At 38.7% G+C, this 27,350-nt stretch overlaps 1 protein-coding gene across 2 annotated transcripts in view; it reads left to right on the plus strand.

The window, feature by feature from the left end:
* The window catches only part of ZSWIM6 (zinc finger SWIM-type containing 6), a 112,533-nt gene extending 86,543 nt beyond the window's left edge, over window positions 1-25,990 (plus strand). For both annotated transcript variants that reach the window (XM_032206075.1, XM_032206076.1), the window contains exons 5-14: window positions 695-874; window positions 2,454-2,630; window positions 2,914-3,060; window positions 6,131-6,277; window positions 8,403-8,663; window positions 11,972-12,107; window positions 17,453-17,610; window positions 18,151-18,314; window positions 22,693-22,774; window positions 25,117-25,990. In XM_032206075.1, the coding sequence (XP_032061966.1) occupies window positions 695-874; window positions 2,454-2,630; window positions 2,914-3,060; window positions 6,131-6,277; window positions 8,403-8,663; window positions 11,972-12,107; window positions 17,453-17,610; window positions 18,151-18,314; window positions 22,693-22,774; window positions 25,117-25,979 (2,315 nt within the window). In that variant the 3' untranslated portion in view covers window positions 25,980-25,990. The remainder of the gene's footprint in view (window positions 1-694; window positions 875-2,453; window positions 2,631-2,913; window positions 3,061-6,130; window positions 6,278-8,402; window positions 8,664-11,971; window positions 12,108-17,452; window positions 17,611-18,150; window positions 18,315-22,692; window positions 22,775-25,116) is intronic.
* Window positions 25,991-27,350: the final 1,360 nt, after the last annotated feature.

The raw sequence follows: 27,350 nt of genomic DNA on the forward strand, positions 1-27,350 counted from the left end.
TGTGTGAAATGTCAGCACAAATTAGCTTTTCCTTAGAGCTCCATAAAGAGAAAATGTAAAACAGTTTTTCTAGTGTAACCAGATTACTGAAGTAATTGCAGTAAAAATATCTTCTCCCTATTAGACTGCACAAAACCAGTGTTTACTGGATCTTTGAGATCCAGATGTGTTTGGAAAACGAATTATATGATCAGCAGTTCTTCTGCTGGATTTTCAGTGCGGAAGTATGTGTTTACAAAATACGTGTCTTACTCATGCACTTGCTCGGTTGCTGTAATGTGAAGCTGGAAGATGCATAGTTTGTGTTTGTAGAAAACAACATTGACTCCTGATACAAAAATTACAAGAAAAACTTGGGTAATTTCCTGCTATAACTATATGCAAATTCTTGTTTGCTTTTGAGTGATACTCCTGTCTGATGACCCATGCATTGTGAACTCTGGATTTTCTAATACAAAAGACCCACTTAATGCCTTATAATTGAGAAGGTTGTCTTGGTACAGTCTTTCAATTGTTCAGATGGGCCATGTTCTGAGTCAGGAATTCAGTCTGCCTGGTGCTAGGTGTAGCTGGGAAGTAAGCAGTGTAGCCTTTGAGGGGAGAGTAAAAGTGTTACAGTATAGAAGTTTGCAATTAGTCATTGGCTGCTTCATTTTTAATAGAAAACATAATTTAGCAATTTTTTTAAAATCAGGTGCTCTGTGGATGTGTATAGTCTTAAATCCCCACTGCAAGTTGGAGCAGAAGGCCAGTTGGCTAAAACAGCTGAAAAAATGGAACAGTGTGGATGTTTGTCCCTGGGAAGATGGAAACCATGGAAACGAGCTGCCCAATTTAACCAATGCTTTGCCTCAGGGTGCAAATGCTAACCAAGGTGAGCCTAAACATATGCACTGACTGCAACATATAATATAACCTCTATCTTATGTACTCTAGCCTTGCAGAATTCAGCACTCTTTCCTGGGACAAGTAACTTTCTTGTTGAGGAATGACCAGCCAAATTTATTTTCACTAATACTATCCTTGCAGAAAGAATAAATAGTTTTTTTCGTGCTGGGGCTGCAATATTTTCAAAGCAAGTATTTGTGTTTAGTTAGGTCTTCTAACTTTTCACCTGGTCTTTCTAAAAACTTGTTGCATGAAAATTGGATGTCCTTGAAGTATGTCATGTAAAAGCTTTTTGTTTCTTTGCTTGACTACAATCTTCTATCCCTTACGGTGTTGGGGTTTTTATTTTGTTTGCAGTTACAAAGCCTTTGGTACCTAGTCAAAGAGAGATCTGTTGCAACTGCATTAAACTGAGTGCGCGAGAAAGTAAAGCAGCTATTTGTGGGATGTGCTCTGTGTTGTGCAGTCTGCATTGCCAGGAGTGGGGTGGGGGTGTAGAGGCAGCATTCTGCCTTCTTGGAGGAGGTGTCTCTTCTTACTCAACGTCATGCTTTCTAATTGAAAACGTGGTTATTAAATCTGACAGAAGCCTTGTCCAGTCCTCTTAAAGCAAGATTTCTACTTTGTTAATCAATGGGGAAAATGCAAGATATTTCCCTGGTGGGGGAAAACCTCATAATCCTCAAAACACTCAGTATTTTGATAGATATTTCGTATAATTATGATAAAGTTAAAATTAAATGCTTATGGGGGGTGGCAGATTCGGGTTTAGTTGAGTTTTTCCTTGTTTCTTTTTCTTGGAAGATTACTTCTGAAGGAAATAGTTAGACTTATTTTTTTTTTGTTTTGTTTTAAATAAATCTCACATTCTACAGCCAGAAGTTTATTCAGCATATAACTCCCTCCACAGGTGGGTTTTGCTCTGTGGATCTCTTGATGTTCAGCCCAACCTGGGCAGGCTAGTGACAACTTGGACACGGCATCTCAACAGACAGTGCTGTGTCGACAGAGCGCCTTTGCCATGGGAAGATGCCCACTAAGGGTTGTGTCCATCCCATGGCCTTTGTACCTTTTTTTTTTTTTTATTTACAGTATTTGTATATGTTTCTGACAAGAACTTAAAGTTAATGTCACTTTTCAAAGAGAACAGTTGAAAGTCCTTCATGTGCTGTTCATTCATCCCTTACCCTAGCAGCTCTGGGTCTGAGATGGGGAGTGTTGGGCAGGTTTGAGTAGCTGTGCCATATATTTTCTAGTTTGTTTTCAGGAGAGCTGTCAAACATCCTTCATCTTTAGCTGCTCCCTTTGCAAAGCCCTGTTTAGCATTAGCCTTGCTGTTCTGTAGATCTCCATTTCTGACTGCAAAAGGAAAGGCGCACACTTGGTCTGGCCTGTTGGGTAATAGGATGTGAAATGTCATCTGCAGCTCCGTGCAGAGGGGGGCAAGACAGGCCGCCATCAGTTGGGGGTCATGAATAGGCGGAAGACAAGAGTACTGTGAATGACTTATTCACATATGAATGAGTAAAAGCTGATGCAGCTTTCTGAACTTGTGAAAATGACAGATTCATCGAACAGGCCCCATCGGACGGTGTTCACTCGAGCCATTGAGGCGTGCGATCTTCACTGGCAGGACAGCCACTTACAGCACATTATCAGCAGTGACCTATACACCAACTACTGTTACCATGACGACACTGAAAACTCGCTCTTTGACTCTCACGGGTGGCCCCTCTGGCATGGTAAGTGGCTAAACCGGAAAGACGTTTCCATGACTTGCTGCTTTGTTCAGTTTCTATGGCATTATTTTGGGGGGGATGGTGGGGAGATGAATGAAAAGCCTGGCAAAAAGAACAGAGGCTCCCTTGAAACACTGGTTTCAGAAGTAGTCCTTTAAGTTTCTTTTGCATAGTTTTAAAAACAAAACAGAAAGCAAACAAAAAAGCCCTTTGGAGCTAACCTAGCAAAACAGGCCACTGCAGACATGGAAGTGTTGCTATTCCTCAATTATTTTCTCCATTTTAGAACATGTTCCTACAGCCTGCGCGAGGGTGGATGCATTGCGATCTCATGGATACCCAAGAGAAGCACTGAGGCTAGCGATAGCTATTGTTAACACACTAAGAAGGCAGCAGCAGAAACAGCTGGAAATGTTCCGGGCTCAGAAGAAAGGTAAATGTGGGGAAAAAGAGAAGGGCAAAGGATGTGACAAGGTGACAATAACACCGGAATGGATCTTTGCATGAGAAAACTCTTTTTGAACCTGTAAAACTGAAGAGGTGCCTTTAACTCTCCATTAGAAATGGTTGTAGTGGAAATGTAATGTTTTGGCTATTGGAAGCTTTCTTTGTGAGCTCAGGAGGGCAAGGTCTTGATTCTGCCTTATGCAGTATGTCTGACACAACTGGGCCTTTATCCAAATCAGGGTTTTTGGTTATGCAATGTAAATATTAATTTGTATAATTTATAGGCTTTAAAACAGAGCTTTGTATTTGGCATGTCAGGTATTTTAAATTATTTCATCCTCTGACATATAATTTAGCAGATCTATATATTTCTGAGGCAGAAGCCTAAGTTCACGTTGAGGGTAACACTGAGGGAAAGTCTGCACTACAGAAATTCATCAAATTTGTCAGTGTCTTGCAAAAGTCTTCTACATTGCCCAAAATTTTATTGTTTCCAAATGGAGTTGGATTGACTTAAATGGAAATGAGTTTTTGCAACACTGTTTTTTATAAGATGCTCTGTTGTTATTCTTCTGATGAGCAATGCCCTCCCCCCTGCCCCCTTTTTTTTTTTTTTTTTTTGAATGAACATTGTTTAGATACAGTTTCTGTGCCACCTGATGCTTGCTACCCAAAGGAATCCTGCACTAAACTGTTCTTGGCTACTACAAGAACACCTTAATTCAAGCTTTCAGATCTTCACTGCTACTTCATTAGCTCTTTGTATCTTCATGCATTGTGAGAAGAAATACTACTGTGAAGTCATAAGTAAATATTTCAAATGTATGTGCAGGTGTTCTTCCATATATGAGTACTTAGTAGTTTAAGTGATGACAATGTAGACACCTGTTTTAAAAAATCAGTTGGCAGTTCCTATGTGCCTCCCTTTCTGTTTCACAGTACCCAAGCTAGAAGTTTTGTATACTACTTTGGATCCTAGATTTGAACAAAACATAAAAGCATTTAATGTTATTACAGGAATTTTTCTAAGTGATTTCTATCATGTAATGCATCTTTCCTTAAAATCCATCTCCATAAGTTTGCAGCTTTTCTAGCCTCTCAGGTCAGGGAGAGAAGCAAGGAGGGGTGGTTTGTACATTTACATACCTCTGACATGTGTAGAGTTCGCTGCAAGTGTGCTGGTCATCATACAGCCCCTTTTCATCCCCAGTTGCTAATGGAGTATCTAGACATTCAATACTCCTGTTCAGTTCCTGTTGCATGGGAGCAGCGCCTGTAGCTGTCAGGTGGTATTATGCTATTATAAATAAAAGATGGATTGTATGAAAAGTGGTCCATCCTATCCTGAAACAAAGAAGCTTGTCATTTCTGTATTGTCACTTGCTGCTTTTATATTCTTTCTTTGTATGTTCAAAATTTACATGTTTTTTAATACTGCAAAATGTTTTGGTCAACCCTATAAGCAGATGAATTCTGCAACCCCAGCCTAGCTTTAGATTTCAGTTCAGCAAACACCACATGCTTCTCCTTAGCTTTTATTCATGTGACTGATCTGACGTACATGGAACCATTTGTGTGGTTTAAAGTTAAATGCCTATGTGACTGCAGGACTGAGGCCTTTGTTTGGTGTGACATAAGTGAACCAAATAAGTAGACACAATGGATGAAATAGAATATAAGTGAGTCAGTAATAAGTCAGTGTGATTAATATTTTTTTGGTAATATTACTTGCTTTTGCATGTCATGTATTGCACATACTATTTGTTAGTAAGACAATGATTTACATGTTTGTTTTTGTATTGCATATCATTTGATTATTAAACAACAACAGCAATAAAAACAAAAACAACCTCATTCTCCTGAGCAATCAGTTCAACTGTGTGGCTGCATTTCATTTTGTAGCCTTACACATTCAAATAAGTAAGAAGTAGGCTTTTTAGCATTTTAAAGATTTGCAGTAATACATGTGGCTTCTAAGGAAAGTGGCACTCCATGAATGAGAGTGTCCAAAGGCAGCTACAAGGTAGTGTTGAGTGGGTAGAGAAGCAGAGCAACCACAGTAGCTTGTATACAATTTTTAAATGGTCCTAATGAGTCTGATCTCCCATACTTCAGTAGTACATATGTGTCTTAAGAGAAAAAAAGCTGGTTGGAGTGAAAGTGGAGGTTTAGTGGAGGACTTGTTAGTGTTAGGTCAGAGGTTGGACTAGGCGATGTTGGAGGCCTCTTCCAACCTAAGTGATTCTGTGATTATGTGGGAACTAGTGCCAGAAGACCCTTAGTAAAAAGGAGATGGGGAGAATCTATACTTTTGTTACCACAGCCATGCATTCTTCAGGTCATTGTGCTACAGGATTTTGTTCTGTTTCAACTGATTTTATGTGTTGCAGTTACAAAGCGAAGTAGCCAAAAAAGCATGTTGCTGACTGAAATGTTAGGATGCCAGAATTCGCTTGATGCAATTAAAGGACGTTTTTTTCTTACATACCTCATTTAACCTTTTTATTTCTTTTTAAAGGAGCTGTCATCCTGAGTTTATTACTTTAATAAATATTAAGATGCATGATAAGCTCACATTTTATTTATTAAAATAGAGCATATTTTAGAGTATTGCCATTTATTTTAGCATTATCATTTATATTAAAATATAAAAAATGGTACTACGTCTTTTGAGTCGGGAAAAGGTTGTGGATATTTTGAAAAAAAAAAAGTCACCAGGTCTTTGCTATAATTTTTTCAGCAGGTGTTTTCAGAAGACTTTCTGATATTGAGTAAAATTTCAAAAAACACTGCAGTTGCAATAGTTGACCCATAATGCACTTGCTAGTGCTTGAATGGTGTTTGTCCTTTGTTCTTTTTCTTTTTCTGCTTCACATATGCATAGAAGGCAATGGATACATCCTGGAAGATGCTGTTTTCTCCTTCTAAGCAGGGGTTACTGTTAATACTTTGAACTCTGTACTGAGAACATTTTAATCACTTTTAGTTCTATAATTGTTGTAAGCAGCTAACAGACACTCTTTCTCTCCCTCCTCTCTCCATCTTTTCTAACACAGAACTGCTCCACAAAGGAGTAACCTCCATAACAAATCTTGAAGGTTGGGTGGGACACCCTTTGGATCCAATCGGCACCCTCTTCAGTAGCCTCATGGAAGCCTGCAGGGTGGATGATGAAAGCTTCCACGGATTCTCAGACTTCATGGGTAAGGCTGTGCAAAGGGAGCTATATTTTATACATCTTCATTAACCAGAAACATTTTTCTATTTTTCCATTCCAAATTAACTTTAGAGCCAGTGTTATTATAAGAACTCATTCTTGAAAAAAATCTGTATTTCGTGCCTGAAATAAAAGCAAATAAGCTTTTATAGCAGCAACCCTTTCCACATACCTTCCCCTGTCCTTTTTTCTGAGACATTACAGAAGATCATAAAATCATATAATAGTTAAGGTTGGAAGACAGCTCCATAGATCTGCTTACAGCAGTGTCAACTACAGCAGGTTGCCCAGGGCTGTGTCCAGTTGAGTTTTGAATAACTCCAAGAATTAACACTTTACAGCCTCTCTGGGCAACCTCTTCCTGTGCTCAACAACCTTCACAGTAAAAAAAAAAATCTTTTCTTATGCTCAGATGGAACATTGCATTTCAATCCGTGCCCATTGCCTCTAGTCCTGTCACAGGCTACCACTGAGGAGAGTCTGACTGTATCTTCTTTACATTCTCCTGTCATATATTTATATACATTGGTAAGATCCTCCTGAGCCTTCGCTTTTCCAGGTCAAACAGCCCCAGCTGTTTCAGTCTCTGATTGTATGAGAGATGCTCCACTCCCTTAATCATCTTTGTAGCCCCTCACTATATTTGCTCCAGTATGTCTGTGCATGGGGTAGCCCTGAACTGGGCAAAGCACTCTATATGCCTCTCACCAGTGCTATAGAGAGGAAGGATCCACTTCTTTAACCTGCTGGCAACCCTTTTCCTAATACAGCCCAGGGTTTTAATGGACTTCTTAGTTACACATGCACATAATACTTCAAGTGAATGACAAAACACTTAAAAATGGTAACATACACAGTCTACAAAGAATGTTAATTGGAAAGTAGTGTTGCAGAATTTATGCATGTTTTCAGTCAGGTTGTGTGTGCCCATTTTAATTTCAATATTTGCTTCCCAGGAGCTTAAGTGATGCATTCTTCATTCTTAGTCTGTTTCCATGTCTGCAGTAGTTTGTGTGCACCCCATCCCTCTACAACTCTTTTACATGCACGTTCCCAATTTCCAATCTTCTTGGATCTTTGTCTCTAAACTCATTGTATTCAATTAGATTTTCTTCAGTAAACTTCTAAACCCATAACCACATATTCTGGAAGAACTTTTAATTAAAAGAAATCAGAAATCAGATTATTTGCAATTACCAAAATGCCACCACAAAACAAAACCCTGCCAACAAAACAAAAAACCCCAATAACCCACAAAATAAAAGTATTATGTGTTGAAAAGTAACTTCCCCTTACACACGTGTATGTGTTCTGCCTTCTCATATTCTGCAGTTGCCCATCTCCTTACATCTCTCCATTGTAATGTTTTGTTCTCTACTAGGACTGTTAACTGCTAGAGGTTGGAATAGCGTTTTGTCTATGGTATATCTGTGAAGTAGCAAATGAACTGGTAGTACTCTTTAAAGCAATTTATGGTTTGGTCTGTATGAAATTTACAGTCAATCTTTACTAGAACTAAGAATTGTTATGTCATTAAGATTTAGATACACTATATATGTTTATCATAAATACAACTGTAACATATAATGCAAAATCCTGAAAAGAGCTCCAGCAAACACTGAATAATTAAAAAGTTGTGAAGTTATCATGCCTACTGCCCTTGCACAATCCTAATAACCTCATCTGAAATCTATGCAGAGGTATAAATGCCTTCCCTTTCCACTTACACAACATTGAGGCTTTAAGGAGATGCAGAAATGAATGGGGGGAAAAAAATTAAAAAATTGAAATGCATCTTCCAATTTTGGTCATGTTAACACAAAGCTGGAGAAAACCTGTCTTTCTCCAAGTCATACAGTTTAAAGACAAACACTTTTATTTTCACTTGAGTGGTTATTTTTTGAAACCTAATTGTTTTGTGTATTTCTCCCTTGTGAAATTGGATCAGGTAGTTTACATTGGATCTTTGGATCTTGAAATCAAGCTAAGTAATTTAAATCATTTAAACAAATAAATACTGACAGAGGTAGCATTTGTAAATGTGGCAATATAAGCAGATTATGGATTAGAATGGCTTACTGATGTGCTGTTCTTTGTTTCACCCTTTACAGAGAACATGGGGCAGTGCAAATCTCTGGAGTACCAGCACCTGCCTGCACACAAGTTCTTAGAAGAAGGGGAATCTTATTTAACGCTGGCCGTGGAAGTAGCATTGATAGGGCTGGGACAGCAACGAATAATGCCAGATGGCTTGTATGCACAAGAGAAGGTTTGTCGAAATGAGGAGCAGCTCATTTCTAAGCTACAGGAAATTGAATTGGATGATACTCTGGTGAAGATTTTTCGAAAACAAGCAGTCTTCCTATTAGAAGGTAGCTCAATATAGATGCTAACTGCCTCTTTAAACTGTCTACACGTATAGAAGCCCACAGAACTAGTATTCCTGTGGAAACTGACCTTACATACTTAAGACATTTTTTGATGTAGAACTCCAGCAAAATGTTGTTTTCAGTCTCATATGAAAATCGAGCATATGTGAAATAATACCATGACTGTAGAGATGAGATATCTGCTGACTTATGAGCCTTCAATTTTAATTTTTATTGCAATTTGTTCTTTAGATCTGTTACTTGTTGTAATCTCCATATCCTAATTATACAGCCCAGACTCACAATTTAGTCTTATAGACATCAGTTATCAGCAGTTCTCAGGTAGCAGAATTCTAAAGGTCGCTTGCATCCTGAAAAAGGACTGTCAACTTTGTAAATGCATGACGATTTTTACCTCTTTTCCCAAGTGAAAAGCTTAGAAAATTGACTTAAAATTGTTGGGACAGAAGTATAACATTTTATTTGTAGCAACTAGGAAATGAATTCCCTCTGGAATTTCAATCATACATGAAAATTAGAATATGTGTTCAAATATTGAGGCTTAAGGCCTGATCATGTGACTAAACTGCGACTAAGGAAATTTTCTGTTTGGGAATTGTGGTGGATTGCAATAGAATCTTCAGGGAAAAAATTGCATGCCTTTGCCTTTAGCTTTTAAAAAGGCTTAACATACCACTTAGCCTCATGTTTAGAAAGTAGCCTCATGGGTTCTGAGGTTGTCTTTCTTGCCTTTTTTTTTTTTTTTAAATGGAAGAAGAAACTTTAAAGGAACTAATTAGCTGAAGGTAAGGCCCAAGTTTTGAGTGCCCGCTCAAGGGATGGCAGGAATATTGCTCTAGGTGTGTTGCAAGACTGTTACACAGCAGTCAGGTTTTGTTTTCTTTCTGTGAGACATTTGTCTTTTAAAACTTCTCCTTTAATGGAAAAGACACAGTATGCCCAGATCCTTAAAGACTTTGGTACCTGCTGATGATGCCATTTGAAACTGCAGAGAAGCTGCACCATAGAGAGAGTTTCCATTATGGTATGGCTATACTGCTGCTTTATGGCCTTTGGACAAGAGCAGCTGCTCACTGGATCCAGCTATTAGCAACCACAAGACAGGGATCCTATGGATTATAAAATCAATTTGCTGCATCTCCATACTGTTAAGGATGCTTCATGAGGAAAAGGCAGCATTTCTCTCAAATGTCCTCTCATAATTCTGGTTTACTACTTTGATCACTGATACTTTGTCATTTTAGAGTAGTAAATAAGTGATCGTAGCAAAAAAAGAAATAAAAAAATCTGCTAAAATAACTACCAATGAAATTGTGTTGAGCAGTGTACAAAGAGGGTCTTGCATTACTGTTTGCTGAAAAATTTAGCTTTCCTGCAATAGCTTCATCTTACGCCAGGTTAGTCAGAAACTGTCACCTCACATGGAGGAAATGCTGTGCTGTGATTGAAGATCGTAATCATATCAATTGTGTTTTTATAGTTAAAGTCTTGTGGACATAATGAAGAAAGCTTAATCCAATATTAAGCTGATTTCTATGTTAATGCAGATTAATGCTTGCTGTATGTAGCTAACATTTGGTGTGTGGGAAAGCAGAATGTTAAGACTGTGTTGCAAGAACTGTTTTTTTTTTTTTTTGCGCGTTAAGTTAATGTTAAGTTTTTGTTTGCAAAGTCAATGGCAGAATATATTTTCAAATAAATGCTTTGTCATGTATTCCTCATGTCCTAACTGAGTTTCTGACTGACCACCAATTGGCAAATGTACACGAAATGGTTTGTTTTGTTGAAGCAATGCTAGCTAGTTTTCAATGGCTTTCAACTTCACTTAAAATGATTATATGAGGCACACTGTGTCACCTACTAAATCTTGCCATTTCCATTTTAATCAGTCCCAGTCTTCACAAATGCCCACCTATGGAGCTCAGATTTTTTTCCATGCCTAGTGATTTTTATCTTTGTGTGTTGTGCTAAAGTGCCAGTCAGAAGAACATTGCTGAAACAGCTGTGCTGCTCTTAGCTGTTACCACCTCCATCTCGTGGAGTTCATCCTCCTCTGCAGCAGAAGTGGCTGCTGCGTAAATTGTGCACATCCTCATCTGCTTCAATGTAGGGCCAATCATGTTAGTCTGAATTGCTGCTGGACACTGTTTAAAGGACGTGTGACTCTGCAGTGGAGAAGTGTGCTCACCCAGTCATTGTCCATTCAGGTGTGGTGGGCTGAAAACTGCAGGAAGAAGTAAAATCCGCTTCTCCCGCAGTAACTCCTAGGACTGCTGGCTGGTATCTGTGCTGTAATTGCCCAATAATACTTAATGTATGATTCTTATTCTATATCTTGCAGCATTTTATTCTAGCTGCTGAAGTCAAAAGCTGCTTAACACAGTGTTCCTGTTAACAGGAATAACAGCCTCAGGGTTGCAGGGAAAATGTAAAAATGGGATTCATAGTCACTGTGAACATTCAGAACTCAGCAAGAAAATAGTTGAATTTCAATTTTCTTCTAAATTGTCATTTCTGCTGTCAATCCTGACACCACTGTTATGAATTTGAAATACTGCAATGACTGCACTGAGTGTGTATGAAATCCATTGTCCTAGCAATTGGGATAGTTTCCCAAAGCAAATAAAATTTTTAAGATCATGGGATGTAACAGACTAGCAAAACGAGCTTTGGTATAAAGTCTGACCTAGTCTTCTCTGGAGACAAAGTCCATATCCAAGGGTTATTTAAATACTTAATGTCACGTGAGACATTAATAGGGATCAAGTGCTGCTATAGTGATTGGCCATGAAACTTCAATCAAAGATATGCACTTTTCCACTGTCACTACACTTTTTTTTTTTCCCACAATGAATTTTGAGAAAGAAATCATGCACCAGCAGTGGGTGCATAGGGAACTGTATGCATAACAAAACTATATGGAGGCAAAACTGGTTTTAACACCTTTGACTTTTGTATACCATAAACTTGTGGAATGAGCCCCATAACGTGCTGGAACCATTCTGTCGTTTGAATGTGCACTGGTAGCATGCTTAATACTATGCAATTTGCAGTCTGTCTCATTTTCTCAAATAATATATAGTATGTAATGCATTTGCAATATATCGTTTATATATGGTACATGTAGAGTATGATTCACAAAAAATATCAGTGCAGTTTTTAACTTTTGTACAGCAAACTCTGTCTCTGAATTCCAGTTCTAACTCAGGATATAGCTAGTGGTTTTGAAGGTGCAGAATTTGTGTTTTAACAATCTGTAAAGATGGATGTTCTCTTTCTCTTTCCTACAGCTGGACCATATAGTGGTTTAGGTGAAGTCATCCATCGAGAGAGCGTTCCAATGCACACATTTGCCAAGTATCTTTTCACCTCTCTCCTACCTCATGATGCTGAATTGGCATACAAAACTGCACTGAGAGCCATGCGGTATGTATTCACAAATCATCTAGAAACACCACAAGTAGCAGTTGAGAAAAGGGGGGCGGGGGAAAGCTTGATAAAGACCCTTTAAGAGGAAAGAACTTTGGTTTTGTCATGTCTAAACGCAAGTGATGTTTGTAATAACTACAGTATAATCATCTATAAATGTACAATTAGTGTTTACCTGCAACCGTAAAACAGCATTCTTTGTTACAATCTTTTGTTCTAGAATACCCCTCTGGTATACCACCCCTATGTGGTTTTGTGTTCAGCAGTGGTAGCTCCAGCACGTGTCCTCACCCATGGGTTTGTGTGCACGTGATGGTAGTAGTGGTGAGGAAATAAGGAAAGAGACATCCTACCAGCAGTGTCAGTGTCTAAGTCTGCTGCTTAGCCTGTTCTGTAGGACTATTTGTTCCACCAGTCATCTTTATAAATTAGCTCTCAATAGTAGATTTGAAACCATATGGTGTGGTCTGAGCCTGTGTTTTTTTTTTTGTGCTTCACAACTAAGCAGTCTTGCACGCTTCTGGGTGAACACTGGGATTTAAATGGAGTATGTCATACGACAACAAAATGTGTGACTTGCATCTCATTTGTCTTCAGTAATTGGGAGAAAGATGTTTCTTGGGGAGTGCTCAGTGTGTGTTGGCTTAAACTCAGGGCAGGCCAGATTGCTAATGGTGGCTAAGAAGAGTTGTGAAGGAAGTTTCAGTGGCCTAAATGATCAGTGAAAAATCTGTGTTGTCCTCCTACAGTGCAGGCCTCGTCTGGATTGCTTGGTTGCTATCAAGAACTTGTAGTAAATGGTGGTTTACAAAGAATAGGAGCAATCAGGTACCCAACTAGAGACGCGTGTTGGGTTTTCATGGTCATTATTATCAGGAATGATTGCACAGTGATTGAAAGACACGCTATCAACATAAGTAGTATACAGCTTCATCAGACAGTTTATATCCTAGTGGCCTGAAGATACGTATTTTTTGTAGTGTTTCTGCAGAATGCTAAACAGGGAAAAAACAGTTGTGTGTTCAAAGGACTAAACGCGAGAAATTCAGGAGCTAGATTAAGAAAACAAAAATGAATTATTTACAAACTGTTGAGAACATTCAAACATTACGTTCAGAGCTGCTTGGGTCAGCTAGGTATACCCCTTTTCTATCATTACAAGTTAAGTGCATCAATAATCCTGGTTATATCAGATCAGCAAGTTAGCATAAGATGTGTATTAAAAAGAGAAAAGTTGGTCTTTTTTTTTTTTTTTAAATAGACTTGTGTCTTTGTTTCGAGTCATTATCTTAAAATGTTTCTCATATATTTGTTTGTGTGGGGTTTTCTTCTTTAATCTAAGATACATTGAGAGGTTGGAATAGAAGTACTTTGCATAGCACACCGGATGCTTCAGTGAACATGACAGCAACATGCCATTCCTCTTGAACAAGGACTTGGGCTTTCCTCAGAAACAAATCATAATTGAAAACTTCTCTGGAAGCTTCCTTTCTCTGCTGGGAAAACAAGCAAGATGCTGAAATATGATGAAATCTCCACTTAGTCTTTGGGAGCTCCAGGCTTTTTTTTTGGCATGAAGTTATCAGCTCAGCTGAAGTTGTTTCCCAGTATCGGAAAGATCTGCCTGTTTGTTTCAATCTGGTGAAATCACAGGAGACATCAGCAAAATGGGGCCTGTTCTCCATATCCTTTCTGGTATCATCTTGTAAGGCTGATGAGAATTCAGTCCTAGACAATAGTCAATCTTTCTGCATTTTATTATTTGACAGTCTTCAGAAATGTAGACTCCCATCTTGAACTGTGCCAATGGCAGATACAGACACTTTCTATTCCATGTCTGTCTGCATTCTTCAGTACTTCTCAAAAACCTTTAAGAAGGTTGGTTACTCTTCCCATTCACACCAAAGTGGTATTTCATGTTACAAAGAACTCCTGATAAAAGCAAAGGAAAAAATGACTTAATGTTGCCTTGAGGGGGAGAAGAGAGCAAACCTGTAGGCTGAATGTTTGTCTTATAGTTGTGAGGTGGAAAGGATCAAAAGAGAGAAATTTGAGCATCTTTTCCTCCATGGCAAAGAGGAAATGGCAATGTCACAGACAAAAATCTCACCTGGAAATGGGTAAAGGTGCTGCATAGGAATTTATACAGCTGCTTATGCTTTTTGAAGCAGAACATATTTCTTTCTTCAACATTTTTTCAACGAAGTTAACTTTTCAAAACCATAGCTAATTGCTTTCCACACATAAAAGTATTTAGTGTCAGTCTACGCTCAAGTCTACATGAATCACTGACCCATGACAGTAGCTCTGGAGTTTTTGCCTGTCTGTATTCAGTGTCATCTGTTTGTGCTTCATTTTTTATTTTTTTTATCTTCGTTTAGTGTGTGGAACACACAGTATGAAACCAATAGAAGCTGAGACTGTAATGCCTACCATGCACCTCAGATTTGCAAGGATTGAGTGTGCTGTCCTTGATGGTCACTTCTGTCTGCAGTTCTCTTCTTGCAGCACCATAACATATAGAGCAGAGCCTTGAAAAATGTGGATCTGCAGTGACCTAGTTGACTGCTCACTTGGAATCTGAACATTTGGCTTAGTTTGACTGATCCGTTGTTAAGCCTTAAATTCACCCAGGGTTTGGGATCCAGGCTTTAATGGTGATGTTTAATCACAAGGTAGCCTTGCTAAGACCTAGCAAAATAACTGATGTTTGAAAGGGGAGGGGAAAAAAAAAAAAAAAAAAAGAAGCATGCTAAATCTGCTGTGGCTTGTGCTTGTTCTGATGTTCCCTAATCTTGCCAAAATTGCATGAAAGCCACCGATTCACAACAGCATTTCCTTTTCACAGTGAAGGAACATAGAAACTGGCAATGAAATTCAGAGTGACAAAAGATTTCCCCAAACAGCCTCTTCCTTTCATGTTCTTTGTCTATTTACTGTTACTCATAACCTAATAATCCCTTTTGCATTTTGTAGTTGGAATTTTTCCTGTTTATTGAAACCATTTAATAATACATCTTTTTTCCCCCCCTCTCTGTGTATGGAAAAAATCAGCTAAAGAATTTACACATATTTTATTTTTACACACACAAAGCTACGTAAAAAGATGCCTCAGTGGTACTAGGAAAGAGATTTGACTTGATAAAAATCAAAGGGGCAGTTGGTTAATCTGTATTTTTTCATACTAGCATGCACATACATGTGTCTGAAAATCGTAATGTAACTCACTGATGGTTATTTATGTGGTGTGCTGTATTTATATGTGCCTGCTAAATACCCTGACATATATTCAAAATGACCTTTCTTAGTGAGTTCTTAAAGATACTCTCATATGCCTCAGGAACCTAGAGAAAAATGGTGGACCTGTTGCAGATACCTTAACACTTTTATCTTAAGGTCCCTGTTTGTACTGCGAAATGAAAGCGTCATACACTCTGGTTTCAGAAAGAACTTAGGTATTTATTTGAGTGCAGAAAATTGTAATATGTTTATTTCATAAACAATATTTCTGTCACAGAAAATCACAATGCATTGGATTTTTAAAATTATTCAGTATTTATCAAATTCCCTTTGTCTTTCCAGATGCATTCCTACTAGAAAATCTCTTACATGTGAAAGAGGGTAGAAACAGAAGCATGAGTTAGTGACACAGGGCAAATAAATTTTTGAAGTCCTAAACCAGTACATCCATCAGATCATGGAACTGAATAGTTTGCTCAAGTGGAAGTTTGGAGTAAGGTGTGTGTGCCCCCAAGAGAACATTAGATATTTGATAAGTAATTGTACAGGATATGTGTAAATGAAATAGAATAGCTTAAAAATGTATCTGTTCTGCAGAAATACCTTAGCCTACAGCTCCTGTAGAAGTGAACTAGCCTAGCTGCTGGTCATGTTAGAGTTGACCCTGCTGAGAGAATCCAAATGGCCTTCAGAAAACTTCGCAGAGAAGTCAGACACTGTTTCATTTGTACCAGCATTTGAGGTAGTTAACTTAGACCTAGCTTGGCTATGTCCATATGAGCTGTTGTATATCCTTAAGTAGGGTTTCATAACTCTTGCTATTCTGCGTCTTACTCTATAAGGGCATTTCCTTTGTCTGTAAAATTCTTCACAGTAGAGGTGGATGTTCCAAAATTGACTTATCTGACAGTACTTATGAAGTAGTTCGGAATTTCAAGAAACTGTTTGTAGAGGATGCTGCACTGAGGCTTAAATATGTTCAGACACACAAAGATGTTCCTTCTTGCTTTATTGGATAACAAGAAATAGGACAATCTTAGACAAGGAACAGTTGGCATGTTACAGGTGTGAGTCATTAGGAAGCCTTAAGTATAGCAGCACAGTAACAAATAAGTTCACTTTTTTGAACTGTAACTTGCTATAGTGTTGTAAATGCCAGAAAATGCGGATCTTAATCCTAATCAAGAAACTGATGGTTGGAAAGGTTTTACTTCTGGGTATTATCTGTTACTATCATTTGATGTCTCAATAACCTTTTGTGTCCTGAAACTGTGCTTAACTGTCTTGAATATAAATGCCTATTTTCATTCAAGCACTTCTGTTTTTTCTGTTGGCATTTATGTTATATCTACTACATTGATTTTGGGTGGAAGAAGGGCCATCAGTTGAGTATCTGTTACTAGCCATCACCTCTGTCACAGTAGTCAACAACAATAATCTGAGTTTTCTAAGTGCAAGTACTCATTGGTGGATAAGACTGTAGATTGATACGTACTCAAATTCTTTCTTCAGTATTAGAAAGTGGAGCCTGAAAAGTAACTCTAAAGGCAATTTTCCCCATCACTGCTGTTCAGGACACTAACATTAGAATATGGAACATTATTCAAGACTGGTAGGCTAAAGTTTAAGGACTTTTAAAAAGGAGATCATAGTTGAACACTGAAATGCCCTTCTTGAATGCCCGTCTCCCTTACTTTGCTAATCATTTGCAAGTGAAGAAAGTTGCAGTTGTGCATGCAGTAATATAGGAAAATATTTATATGTATTCTGGAGTATGATGGTGAACAATTTTCCTTCTTGACGTCTGTGTTTCAAAGACTGAAACGTTTTAGGTTTGTGGATGGTGCAGAAAATCTTGGTTGTCTAGACTAATGGATGGCTTAATTGTCCTGTGAATTCCTGCAGATGCCTGCTCGTAAAAGCAAATTTGCCAAATTTGGTCTTTTCAGATTTCCCCAAGAAAAGTGACTTTTCAGTATCTTTTTATACCCAGACAGGTACATTTCAGAAGTAAGGTCAAATGTTCTTGTGGCTTCAGTTTTGCTGATGAGCAACCTAATGTAATAATGATTTAATGAAAGAGAATTTCTTCCTTATTTCAGGTTGCTAGTATTGGAATCTACAGCTCCTTCAGGAGACATGTCCCGCCCACACCACATTGCGTCAGTTGTTCCAAACCGGTATCCCCGCTGGTTCACCCTAAGTCACATTGAATCCCAGCAGTGTGAGCTGGCATCGACCATGCTAACAGCAGCCAAAGGTACAGTACTGTCAGTTACGTACGCAACTAAATGTATGCTTTTAATATTACATGAAGTAAACAGATTTAAAATTGTGTTTAAAGTTGTGTTTAGGAGTCCAAATTACACTCTGTCAGGAGCTCAAAATGGGAACAACTAGCTGAACTGACTTAAACTTGTCACTTAATCTTCTAGCAAAGTAGTTAAACTAGCTAGATGGTAGCCAGATGGGCTTGTTTTAAGGCTGAGGAGACAGCTTCTTGTTCTTCCGACACATTATGTAGACTGTGAGACCCAGGAGTGGACAAGTCACTTCTAAATTCACAAATTGGGATGACTTTTTGGTATGTGCTACACTAACACCATCAGGCACTAAAAGAGTTTGTGCTCCCTTGTATCTTTTGTTCATATGTGATTTAATTAAGGAATGTTTATAAAAACAAAATACATACGACTGAATCATCATGCTGTTCCTGCAGCAATGGCAAGCTCAATTATAATGGATCTCTTGATGTTCTGGGAACTTGTTCTGTTTTGCTGATTCTGTTTACATTTTGCAGGTGATGTTCGGAGGCTGGAAACAGTGTTAGAATCCATACAAAAAAATATTCACTCTTCATCACACATCTTCAAACTCGCCCAGGATGCATTTAAAATAGCAACACTCATGGACAGCTTGCCAGACATCACTCTTCTGAAAGTTTCACTGGAGTTGGGCCTTCAGGTATTTCTCTTGTTCATTATTACTATAGCAGAAGACAGGGATTTGGCCCTGTGTTGGTGGCACAGCCATTTGAGTCACTGAAAGCCATACTGTCTTGTGCTCTGTCTGGAGGTTTTAGATTTTGTTTGCTAATGTGAAGCACCATTGACCAGCAAACATAGAGCAAAGGTCTTCTCAGCCTCTTTGTGCCATTTGAGTGGAAAGAGATGGAAGTGGCTGGCTGCAGGGCATTCTTCTGTTAGGGGTAAGAGAAGACTCATGCAGTGAGTTCAGGAGTTTATGCTGGGGTGATCAGAAAGCAAAAGTATTCTGCTGTTAAAAAATGCACTAGATCTTTTGCATGGCCTCGAGGGGCTTCTTACTATTCTTCCCATTCTTCCCTGCCTTTTTTTCCCCAAATAAGATTTAGTAGGTGCTTGCTGAATTAGCACAGAAACCCAAGGTCAATCACAGTGTCCTGATTCTAAGGCAGATTGTGCTAACAGTAGCCCTCTCACTTTCTTCATCAAAATGCACTCCACATACTTTGAGATGGCCATCTGCATTAGACTCAGCTGGAAGTGTACAAGAGCCTCAGTTCAGTTTTAAGGCTCTTAGGAGAGACTTTACAAGCTAAAATGAGACAGCAAGCTTTAGGTATCTGGAGTGGTATTGCCGTACACTGATGAATCTTGGAGTTTACACAGTTCATTTCATCAAAAATAAATCTCTTCATCACTCTTCAGGGAGTTCTTCAAAACAACATGCAAAGATCAGGAAACCACTTATTACTTTGCTTCAGTAAACAAAGCTCCAAAGAATTCTGGGGAAAGGAAATTGTATCCCAGTTGCCTTTCATGCCAAAGGAAGGTAGTATTTGCCTATTCTAGACTTTTAGAAGCTAAAGTCATTAATCAGAAAGCTGAGATTCTGTATGCTTTCTTAGCCTTTCTTATTTTTTAGGTTGCTGTGGAAAACAGCTTCTTGTTTTGCATCTTGGTAGGTTTTTACTTGAAATGTTTGTTTACCTGAAAGAGAAAGATCTTTGTTTGACCTGTGAGTCACCTCAACCATTCACCAAGTATCATTTAGAGGAATCACTTTGGATTCCGCTTTATTTATGGATACCCCTGTGTGGTTGGTTGTGTCATCAGAATGTCTTCAGTGAGATTTAGTGAAAAAAAAAAATCATAAACTTGCACTTCCTATGAAAAGGTTCTTCACTGGGAGGGTGGGCAGGCATTGGAACAGGCTGCACAGGGAACAGGTCATGGCAGCGAGCTGCCAGAGTTCAAGAAGCGTTTGGACTGTGCTCTCAGACATCTGGTCTGATTTTGGGTGGTCTCTTCCAACTCAGGATATCGTATGATTCTGTGATTCTTCCTAAATCCAGAGCTTGGGATAAACTGGAGTAGAAATTGTCCACTGTTTTGTTCCAAGGTGATATCAACAATTTCATAATGTTCACTGGGATTTCTGTGACAGAAAAGCCTCTTAGATTGTTCTAAACTGAGGAGTAATGTATGGATTCCTGGGTTCTTTCTCCCTATTTCCACTGTCAGCACATGTTCTGTGACTCAGAGGGAAGATGTTTAAACTAGTTGTGGAAAGAGGTCATCAGCGTGGGTAAATGGGCACAAAACTCCAGGTGTATTCTATCCTACAGAACTTTACTGGCACAGATGGTGTAAGATCTGCAATAGCGGGAGAAACATATTCCCATACTTGCTTATTGTATGGTACTTCCATGCAAGTATTACTGCACACATGCAGACACGTGCTGCTGGCAGAACTGCTGAGCAAATTAGTGCAGGTGATCATTCGATGCATATTTAGAAAGTGGTGTCCTTTCCTTTAAAGCCTATAAATAAGTATATAAACCTTTCAATGTGTATGGTAAAGGGATTTGGCCCTGCTGTGGAAGCTAATGGCTGACCGTTTCTTGCATCCCTTATGGGTAGTGAGATCTTCCATCCATAGTGTGGATGCTCCATCCCTGGAGGTGTTCAAGACCAGATTAGGTGAGGCCCTGAGCTATTTAGTGGGTGGTGTCCTCTCCCTTGGGAGGGGGTTGGAATTAGATCCCTTAGATTAGGATCCCATAGAATTAGAGAATGGTCCCTTTCAGCCCAGGCCATTCTATGATTCTGTGATCTTCCATTCTTCTAGAGTAAGAAACTTTAAAAAATCTACCAGGACAAAGTCAGGTTTATTCCCAGTGGAGAAACATTAGCTTTCAGACAAGCTATGTGATCCACAGAGGTCTCATGTCATTTCCAGATTCATTGACCTGTTGAGAAGCTCTCTTCAATTGATAGCGTCGGTCTTGGACAGATCTGAAACTTTTTTTTTTTTTTAAGAAGAGGTGTGTCAAGAAGAACATAAGTGAGATAGTTCTTTGGATACATGCATTATGGTATAAATTAATTTCAGCTCCTCCTTGATCAAGACATCAATACATGCTTTATTTGAAATCCTTGTGGTTTTTTGTTTGTTTAAAATCATCAGTAAGGGCCCCCTCTCATACTGTTCTCATCAGTTTAATCAAATTAAAACGACCTGATTCCAAAACAGTTCAAATCAAACTTTTCTGGGTCAAGGAACTAGATATAATACTGTGCTTTGCTCTTAAGTTAGGACTGTCTACACCAGAGTTGTTATTATGCCCACTGTGCTTATGGAAGACTCTTGAGACTAATCTGTGTACAGACCACCGCAGAGAGGAAAGTCATCAGAGAAGGCTTTCAGAGAAGTCATCATACATACCCTTTTTAAACCTTTTTCCTTCATCCATCAATAGCAGAATTCAGTCCATAAAGCTCTCTTGTTCTTGGATTCACTCTAGTTGGGGGGAAGCTGAAAATTCATCTTGAATGTTGGAAGAGCATTACCCTTTAATTTTGTGCACATAAGTAAAGGAAGTCACCTAGATTCATTCTCTTTGATAGAAAGAATAGGACATTATGGCACTCCTGAGTCATTTGACTTGCAGATTCCTCTTCTTCTTCCAGAAATAGTTTAATCAAATGGGTGTTTCCATGCTCTATATTAGCTATATTTTCATATTTAAAACCATGTTGAGTTGGTCCTTACGGATCAGTTTGCTTTGTTTTAAAATGCTATTCTCTGCTCTAGCGTTTAGATTACTGTTCAGTCAAACTGATATCGCAGTGTTTGAGGCCAACAAAGCCAACAAATTTCTTACAAAACAACCAGTTACCAAGCTCCCAAGCTACGAACGCTTAGGGGCTAGTGTGGCATCACTGGTGGTTGCTTATAACCACACTTCTTAAAGATTTTCTGTTATTTCATGCTCCTCAATAGGCTTTCCATATTCTTAATTATCCTCTCTACAGCTGAGGACTAAAAGAGGTGACAGGAGTAGCTGGTATGACAGAGGGCTACATGCCACTTTGAAATCACTTTAGTATTGTGAGGGCAAAGAATTGAGAACCCTCTTGCAAGTGCTGCTGACTCCAATCTGTTTAGTGAGTGTATTTTATGACTTTAATATGTATAGTTCGTTGCTGAGAGCTTTATGATTGACCTACTATGCTTTTTATTTCATTGCTACAAGTAGTAATGCCATGGTATCATCACTGATGTTGTAAGGGGAAAGCTGCTACTTTCTTGACTGAAGTCTATGGGGACTGTTCAATTAGCTGAAGCAAGCTTTCTCTCTGTGCAGTGCATTATTTTTTTTCTGAATAAAAGTATTTGCACACATTTTGAAAAGCAACCTAGGCAGTAACTGCAAGTGGTATAAAACATGGGCACTACAATCAAAGCTTTAAAATCTCCTTTTTCTGTGTTTCTGATGGTTTTATGATGGGATTTCTTCACAGGGTATACCACTCAGGTAGAGAAGTCATCCCTATGAGAGTTTTAGTAATATCTCAATATATTTGGAAGTATACGTGTATCACTGTAGAAGTAGCAGGCAGTTGAATCTCAGTAGAGCCTTAGGTGCTGTCTGTATTGTTGAAGTCAATGAAAAGAAACGCACATGTAAGGGAAAATTGGATGGGTTAGTTTGTCCAACAAGAGTGGACATGTTTCCACTTTAAAGACTACCTTTCATAGAGGGAAGAGGCACAACAGAATTTCATTTGAATCATTAGTAATTGATTAGGCTTTGTTTTGTTTTTGTTCTTCCCTAGTATAACAGTCTCTCATTTAGACTTGAAAGACCTGCAGTTGGAATTACTCTCTGCATGCCCTTCTAAAGTAGCTGAGCAGTATTTTTCAAATCTTTTGACATACCAGTTGAAAAGAGGTAACAGTGAAAAGGGCAAGAGTCTGCCGTTTTGAATCACAATGTATCTGAATAACTTAAATACCTATTTTTTGGTATATTGTCTTGGTTTTGCAATAGGATTAATTTGTGTTGTTTTAATAGGTGATGCGGATGACACTGTCAACACTGAATTGGCGACGGCGGGAAATGGTGAGGTGGTTGGTAACATGTGCAACAGAAGTAGGTATGTTCTGAGATACTACTCAAGGGCTCCTGCCTTTTCATCAGTTAATCTTAGATGGATTGATCCTGCTTGTCAATGCCTAGCCTCTGGAAATGTCTCACACTTTTCTTGATCTATAAAATTCTTTCATGTAGAAGATGTTTATTGAGTGTTTTTCTATAGCACATGATAGAATAGGCACAGGCCAAGTGAGACAACAGTTGAGTAATGCAGTGTGACTTGTTCCCTCCACAAGATAGAGGGATGTATTACCTCCTGGGAGATATCCAAGGTTTCCCCTTCTTCCTTGCATGCTCTCTCCGGGTTTGAGGTTGCAGCAGAGAAGAGGCTCATTGTTACGGGCTGCTGCACCGTGTTTCAACTTTGCTTTCTCTGAAAGGCCAAGTTTGGGGTGCAGGAGAGATAGTTATCTGGTCAGCTGTGGAGAGGAGGAAAAAGAAAACAGATGAATGAAATGCTGACAATGCTTCCCACTCTGTGGGAAGAGATCCTCATTTTCTTATTTTTATTTTTTTGGGACCCTGGATAAATCCAAGCTTAGAGTGTTACGTGGTCATGACATTGTGCAACCCTTTGCTCAGCACTGGAAAGCAAACCAAATAGTAATGTACCTCTTGTTTAAATGTGCAAGGTAAAAAAAGGTGGGAGCAGAATCCACCTCATATTCAGAGGAGGACAGCAGTGGAATATTAGTACACGCAGCAGGATATTATTTTCACTTCTTTGTGTTGATGAGACATCCCTTAGCTTCTATATTCCAGATTACCATGTGCAAGATGAGGATACAAAATCCAAAAGCGAATATGGGGGCATTAAAAACTAACTGTAAAAAAAAATAAAATAATAAAAAATCAGCAGCTGTGATATTAGGGACAACATAAATAATATGATAAGGGAACAGTTTTAATTGTCTGTAGAGGTATTTCTGGAAGGCATGCTTTCCTACTGCATTTACTCCTTTTTCATGTGTTCAGGTTGGATTGTGTCTCGTAGATACTTCTTCATTTCAGAACTTCATAAGATTGCTGATGCTTATTCTCTGAATTAGTTTCTTTGCTTTATGCTTAACTGGGAAATTCATGTTGCCAGTGTCTTAGGAAAATACAGTTTGCCTTTGTATGCCCTCAGCCAGAAAGCGTTTCTTGTCTGCAAATTTTCATGCAATGCTCGTTTTATTGTTTTTATATCTTTGCTATGATAATTATTACTGAAGTTATCTTACAGATATTAGTGTCATGGTATTATTTTGTGCAGTTTCATATTGGCAAATAAAATGCTGGTTGTAATACTCCTTTAAATTAGTTTACATATTCTAATAGAGGTATCCCATAAGGAACCTATAATGTCATGCAAAGTACTCTTGAGACTTAATCAAGTTGGTAAAGCAAGGAATCTGTTTATAAATGAAGATCTTTTATTCTCTGGCTATGCTGAATTTTTGCACATGAGTTAAGGGGCGTGCAGGAAGCATCAGAGTCCTACAGAGAAAATGAGGACCTCTGGGTGTGGTTTAGGTGGGCTCACAGATGTGCATAAACTGCCTCTAGCAATAATAAAGCACTCTAGTTGGCTATAAGGTTCAATTTATGGAACCCATCAGTCACCATTCCCCCTTCCTCCCCCTGCCAAACAAACAAACACGCACACACGCCAGGAACAAAATGATTCTAAGGAAAATACCTATTTCAGATAATAGCCAGTAGTACATATTGCTCCAAGTATTTCCCTAGTAAAGAGCTTGATATTTAAGTGCATATGAATATGATACAAGATATATCGAAAAACCTGTTGGGAGAGGATGGGGGCATTAGGATTTTCATGTCCTTTTTTTCTTTTTTTTTTTTTTAAGGGCATACTTAATATTAGATGCCATGGTGTAGATGCTAAATGGAGCCGTTTAGCATGTTTTCACATTCTTTTGTGTGTGCGCTGTACCTTGAGATGCACATTGAGAAAAGGAGTTAAAATTGCCATTTAAAAATGTTTAATGTAGTAAAAGCTGCTTTTGAGTGATGTGAGGAGACCAAATGAGTCGGAACTTGTTACCCAAATGGTCTTAAATACAAGTAAAACAGCACAGTTGTCACACCAGGAAATTAAGGCTTATCTTGAAGGCTTTTTTGTTGTTCTCTGCATTTCAGTGATTGCCTCGGAGTTTGCACAGTAGCCTTTGTTTTAATGTCCTTTTCCAGCCATGTTACATGGGCCGGTCTTTCTTGCTGAGGCACATCCCCTTGGATGTACCGGTAACCTCCTAGACCTTGCTGAAAATGTGATTTCTTGCTGAACACCTGTATAGCTAAGTTTTATCAGTTGTGGCTAATCCTTTCTTTCTCTTCCAGGCGTTTATGCACTGGATAGCATCATGCAAAACTGGTTTACACTTTTCACTCCAACTGAAGCCACTAGTATTGTTGCTACAACAGTGATGTCCAACAGCACCATCGTCCGTCTGCATCTGGACTGCCATCAGCAGGAGAAGCTGGCCGGCAGTGCTAGGACGCTTGCCCTACAGTGTGCCATGAAGGATCCTCAAAACTGTGCCCTCTCTGCACTGACATTATGTGAAAAGGATCACATAGCTTTTGAGACCGCTTACCAAATTGTTCTAGATGCTGCTACAACCGGCATGAGCTACTCGCAGCTTTTTACTATAGCACGATACATGGAGCACCGTGGTTACCCCATGCGGGCCTACAAGCTGGCCACTTTGGCCATGACGCATCTCAACCTGAGTTACAATCAGGACACACACCCTGCCATTAATGACGTTCTGTGGGCATGTGCGCTCAGCCACTCCCTTGGGAAAAATGAGCTAGCAGCTATAATACCTCTGGTGGTCAAAAGTGTCAAATGTGCAACAGTACTGTCAGACATTTTGCGTAGGTGTACTTTGACCACTCCTGGCATGGTGGGACTTCATGGAAGGAGGAACTCTGGTAAGCTCATGTCACTGGACAAAGCCCCTTTAAGGCAACTCTTGGATGCTACGATTGGAGCCTACATTAATACGACTCATTCACGTCTCACTCACATCAGCCCTCGACACTATAGTGAGTTTATAGAGTTCCTCAGCAAGGCCCGAGAGACCTTCTTAATGGCTCATGATGGACACATCCAGTTTACACAGTTTATTGACAACCTAAAACAAATCTACAAAGGCAAAAAGAAACTGATGATGTTGGTTCGTGAGCGGTTTGGTTGACGAAAATGTGTGAATGGGGGGGGGAGGGAGGGGGAGGGAAGGGGTGGTTTGTTTTTACTTGAGCCTGCCTTTGTATCCTTTTTAACTTAAAGAAACAGAGCCACACCGGTATTATATGTGTATAGTTATATTGAGTTTGCAAACTAAACTGTCATGTTGTGAAAGTTTGTGTGTTTAATTTTTTTTTTCCTTTTTTCTGTTTTGTATGAGAGAGAGGTTAAAAAAAGTTTGGTTTACACTGAGTATATGTTGTCAAGTGGCAAAAGCCCACATCACTCTCCTGTTCTTTCTGTATACGTTCACAGCCTCAAAAACAAACATATATTGCAATGGCTTTAAAAACCAAACAAAACACCTCCATCCTGTGATAAGTACCTCGAATGGATTCAGCTTTACTCCTTTGTAACTCATCCTTACATTTCAGCGTATTTAAACAAACCAACAAATGAAATACTAATAGTTAAAAGGCTGACCACGTGGCTTTGCAGTGCTGTTCATCCAGAAGCATGGCACACAATGCTTGTGCATGTGGAAACTTAGCGACTGTCAACATACATTCTCAGGGATTTATCAGAAAAATTAAAAAAAGAATGAGAGCATTTATTGTACTGTATATATATTATAGTATATGTCTGAATATTGAAAAATATAACATTAACTAATTTATAAAAAAAATCTATGTAATGCAAAATACTTGAAGCTGCAGTAGCTTGGTTTTAAACAAAAAAGAAAACCTATCAGAAGGACTAAAGTGCGCCTTGCTTCAGGGTTGGCTCAGGTGGTGAACTATATGCTGGGCATCTATGCAGAGCCACCTTTTGGATTGCATGGTTGGACTGATACCTATTGGGGAAAATTTTATATATATATATTTATACAACCCGTGTATACATATATATGTATACACACATACACACATGCTTGTAACAGGCACTATAGTAAAGACGGACAACAAAAAGTACACAGCCAGAGCAGCAAGCCTTAGCATTAAGAATACAGTATGCCAGAATTGGGGTTTGTGCCTCCTAGCCTAGAAAACTTAAAGAAATATCCTTTTTGACACAAAACGCAAAATGTTTTCCAAAATGATTGACGTGATACATTACGCCTTTGCAGTGAGCTAATAATAAGCTAACCTTTGTGCACAAATAACATATATATATATTATATATATATATTCTGCATAGGATTTTGACTTTGTGCAGGACAGAAAGTTGTGTAGGTATGACTGTTCTACTTTTCAGTTTGTTTTTTTTTAATATATTTTATTTTCTCTAGAATTACTCAAACAAAAGCAGCCTTCTATCTTGCCTTGTCTTAATGCTTTAAAATAACCAAACTGGAGATCTAACTACCAAACTGTTCATTATA

This window comes from Aythya fuligula, chromosome Z (genome assembly GCF_009819795.1).
Source record: "Aythya fuligula isolate bAytFul2 chromosome Z, bAytFul2.pri, whole genome shotgun sequence".
Classification (NCBI taxonomy): domain Eukaryota; kingdom Metazoa; phylum Chordata; class Aves; order Anseriformes; family Anatidae; genus Aythya; species Aythya fuligula.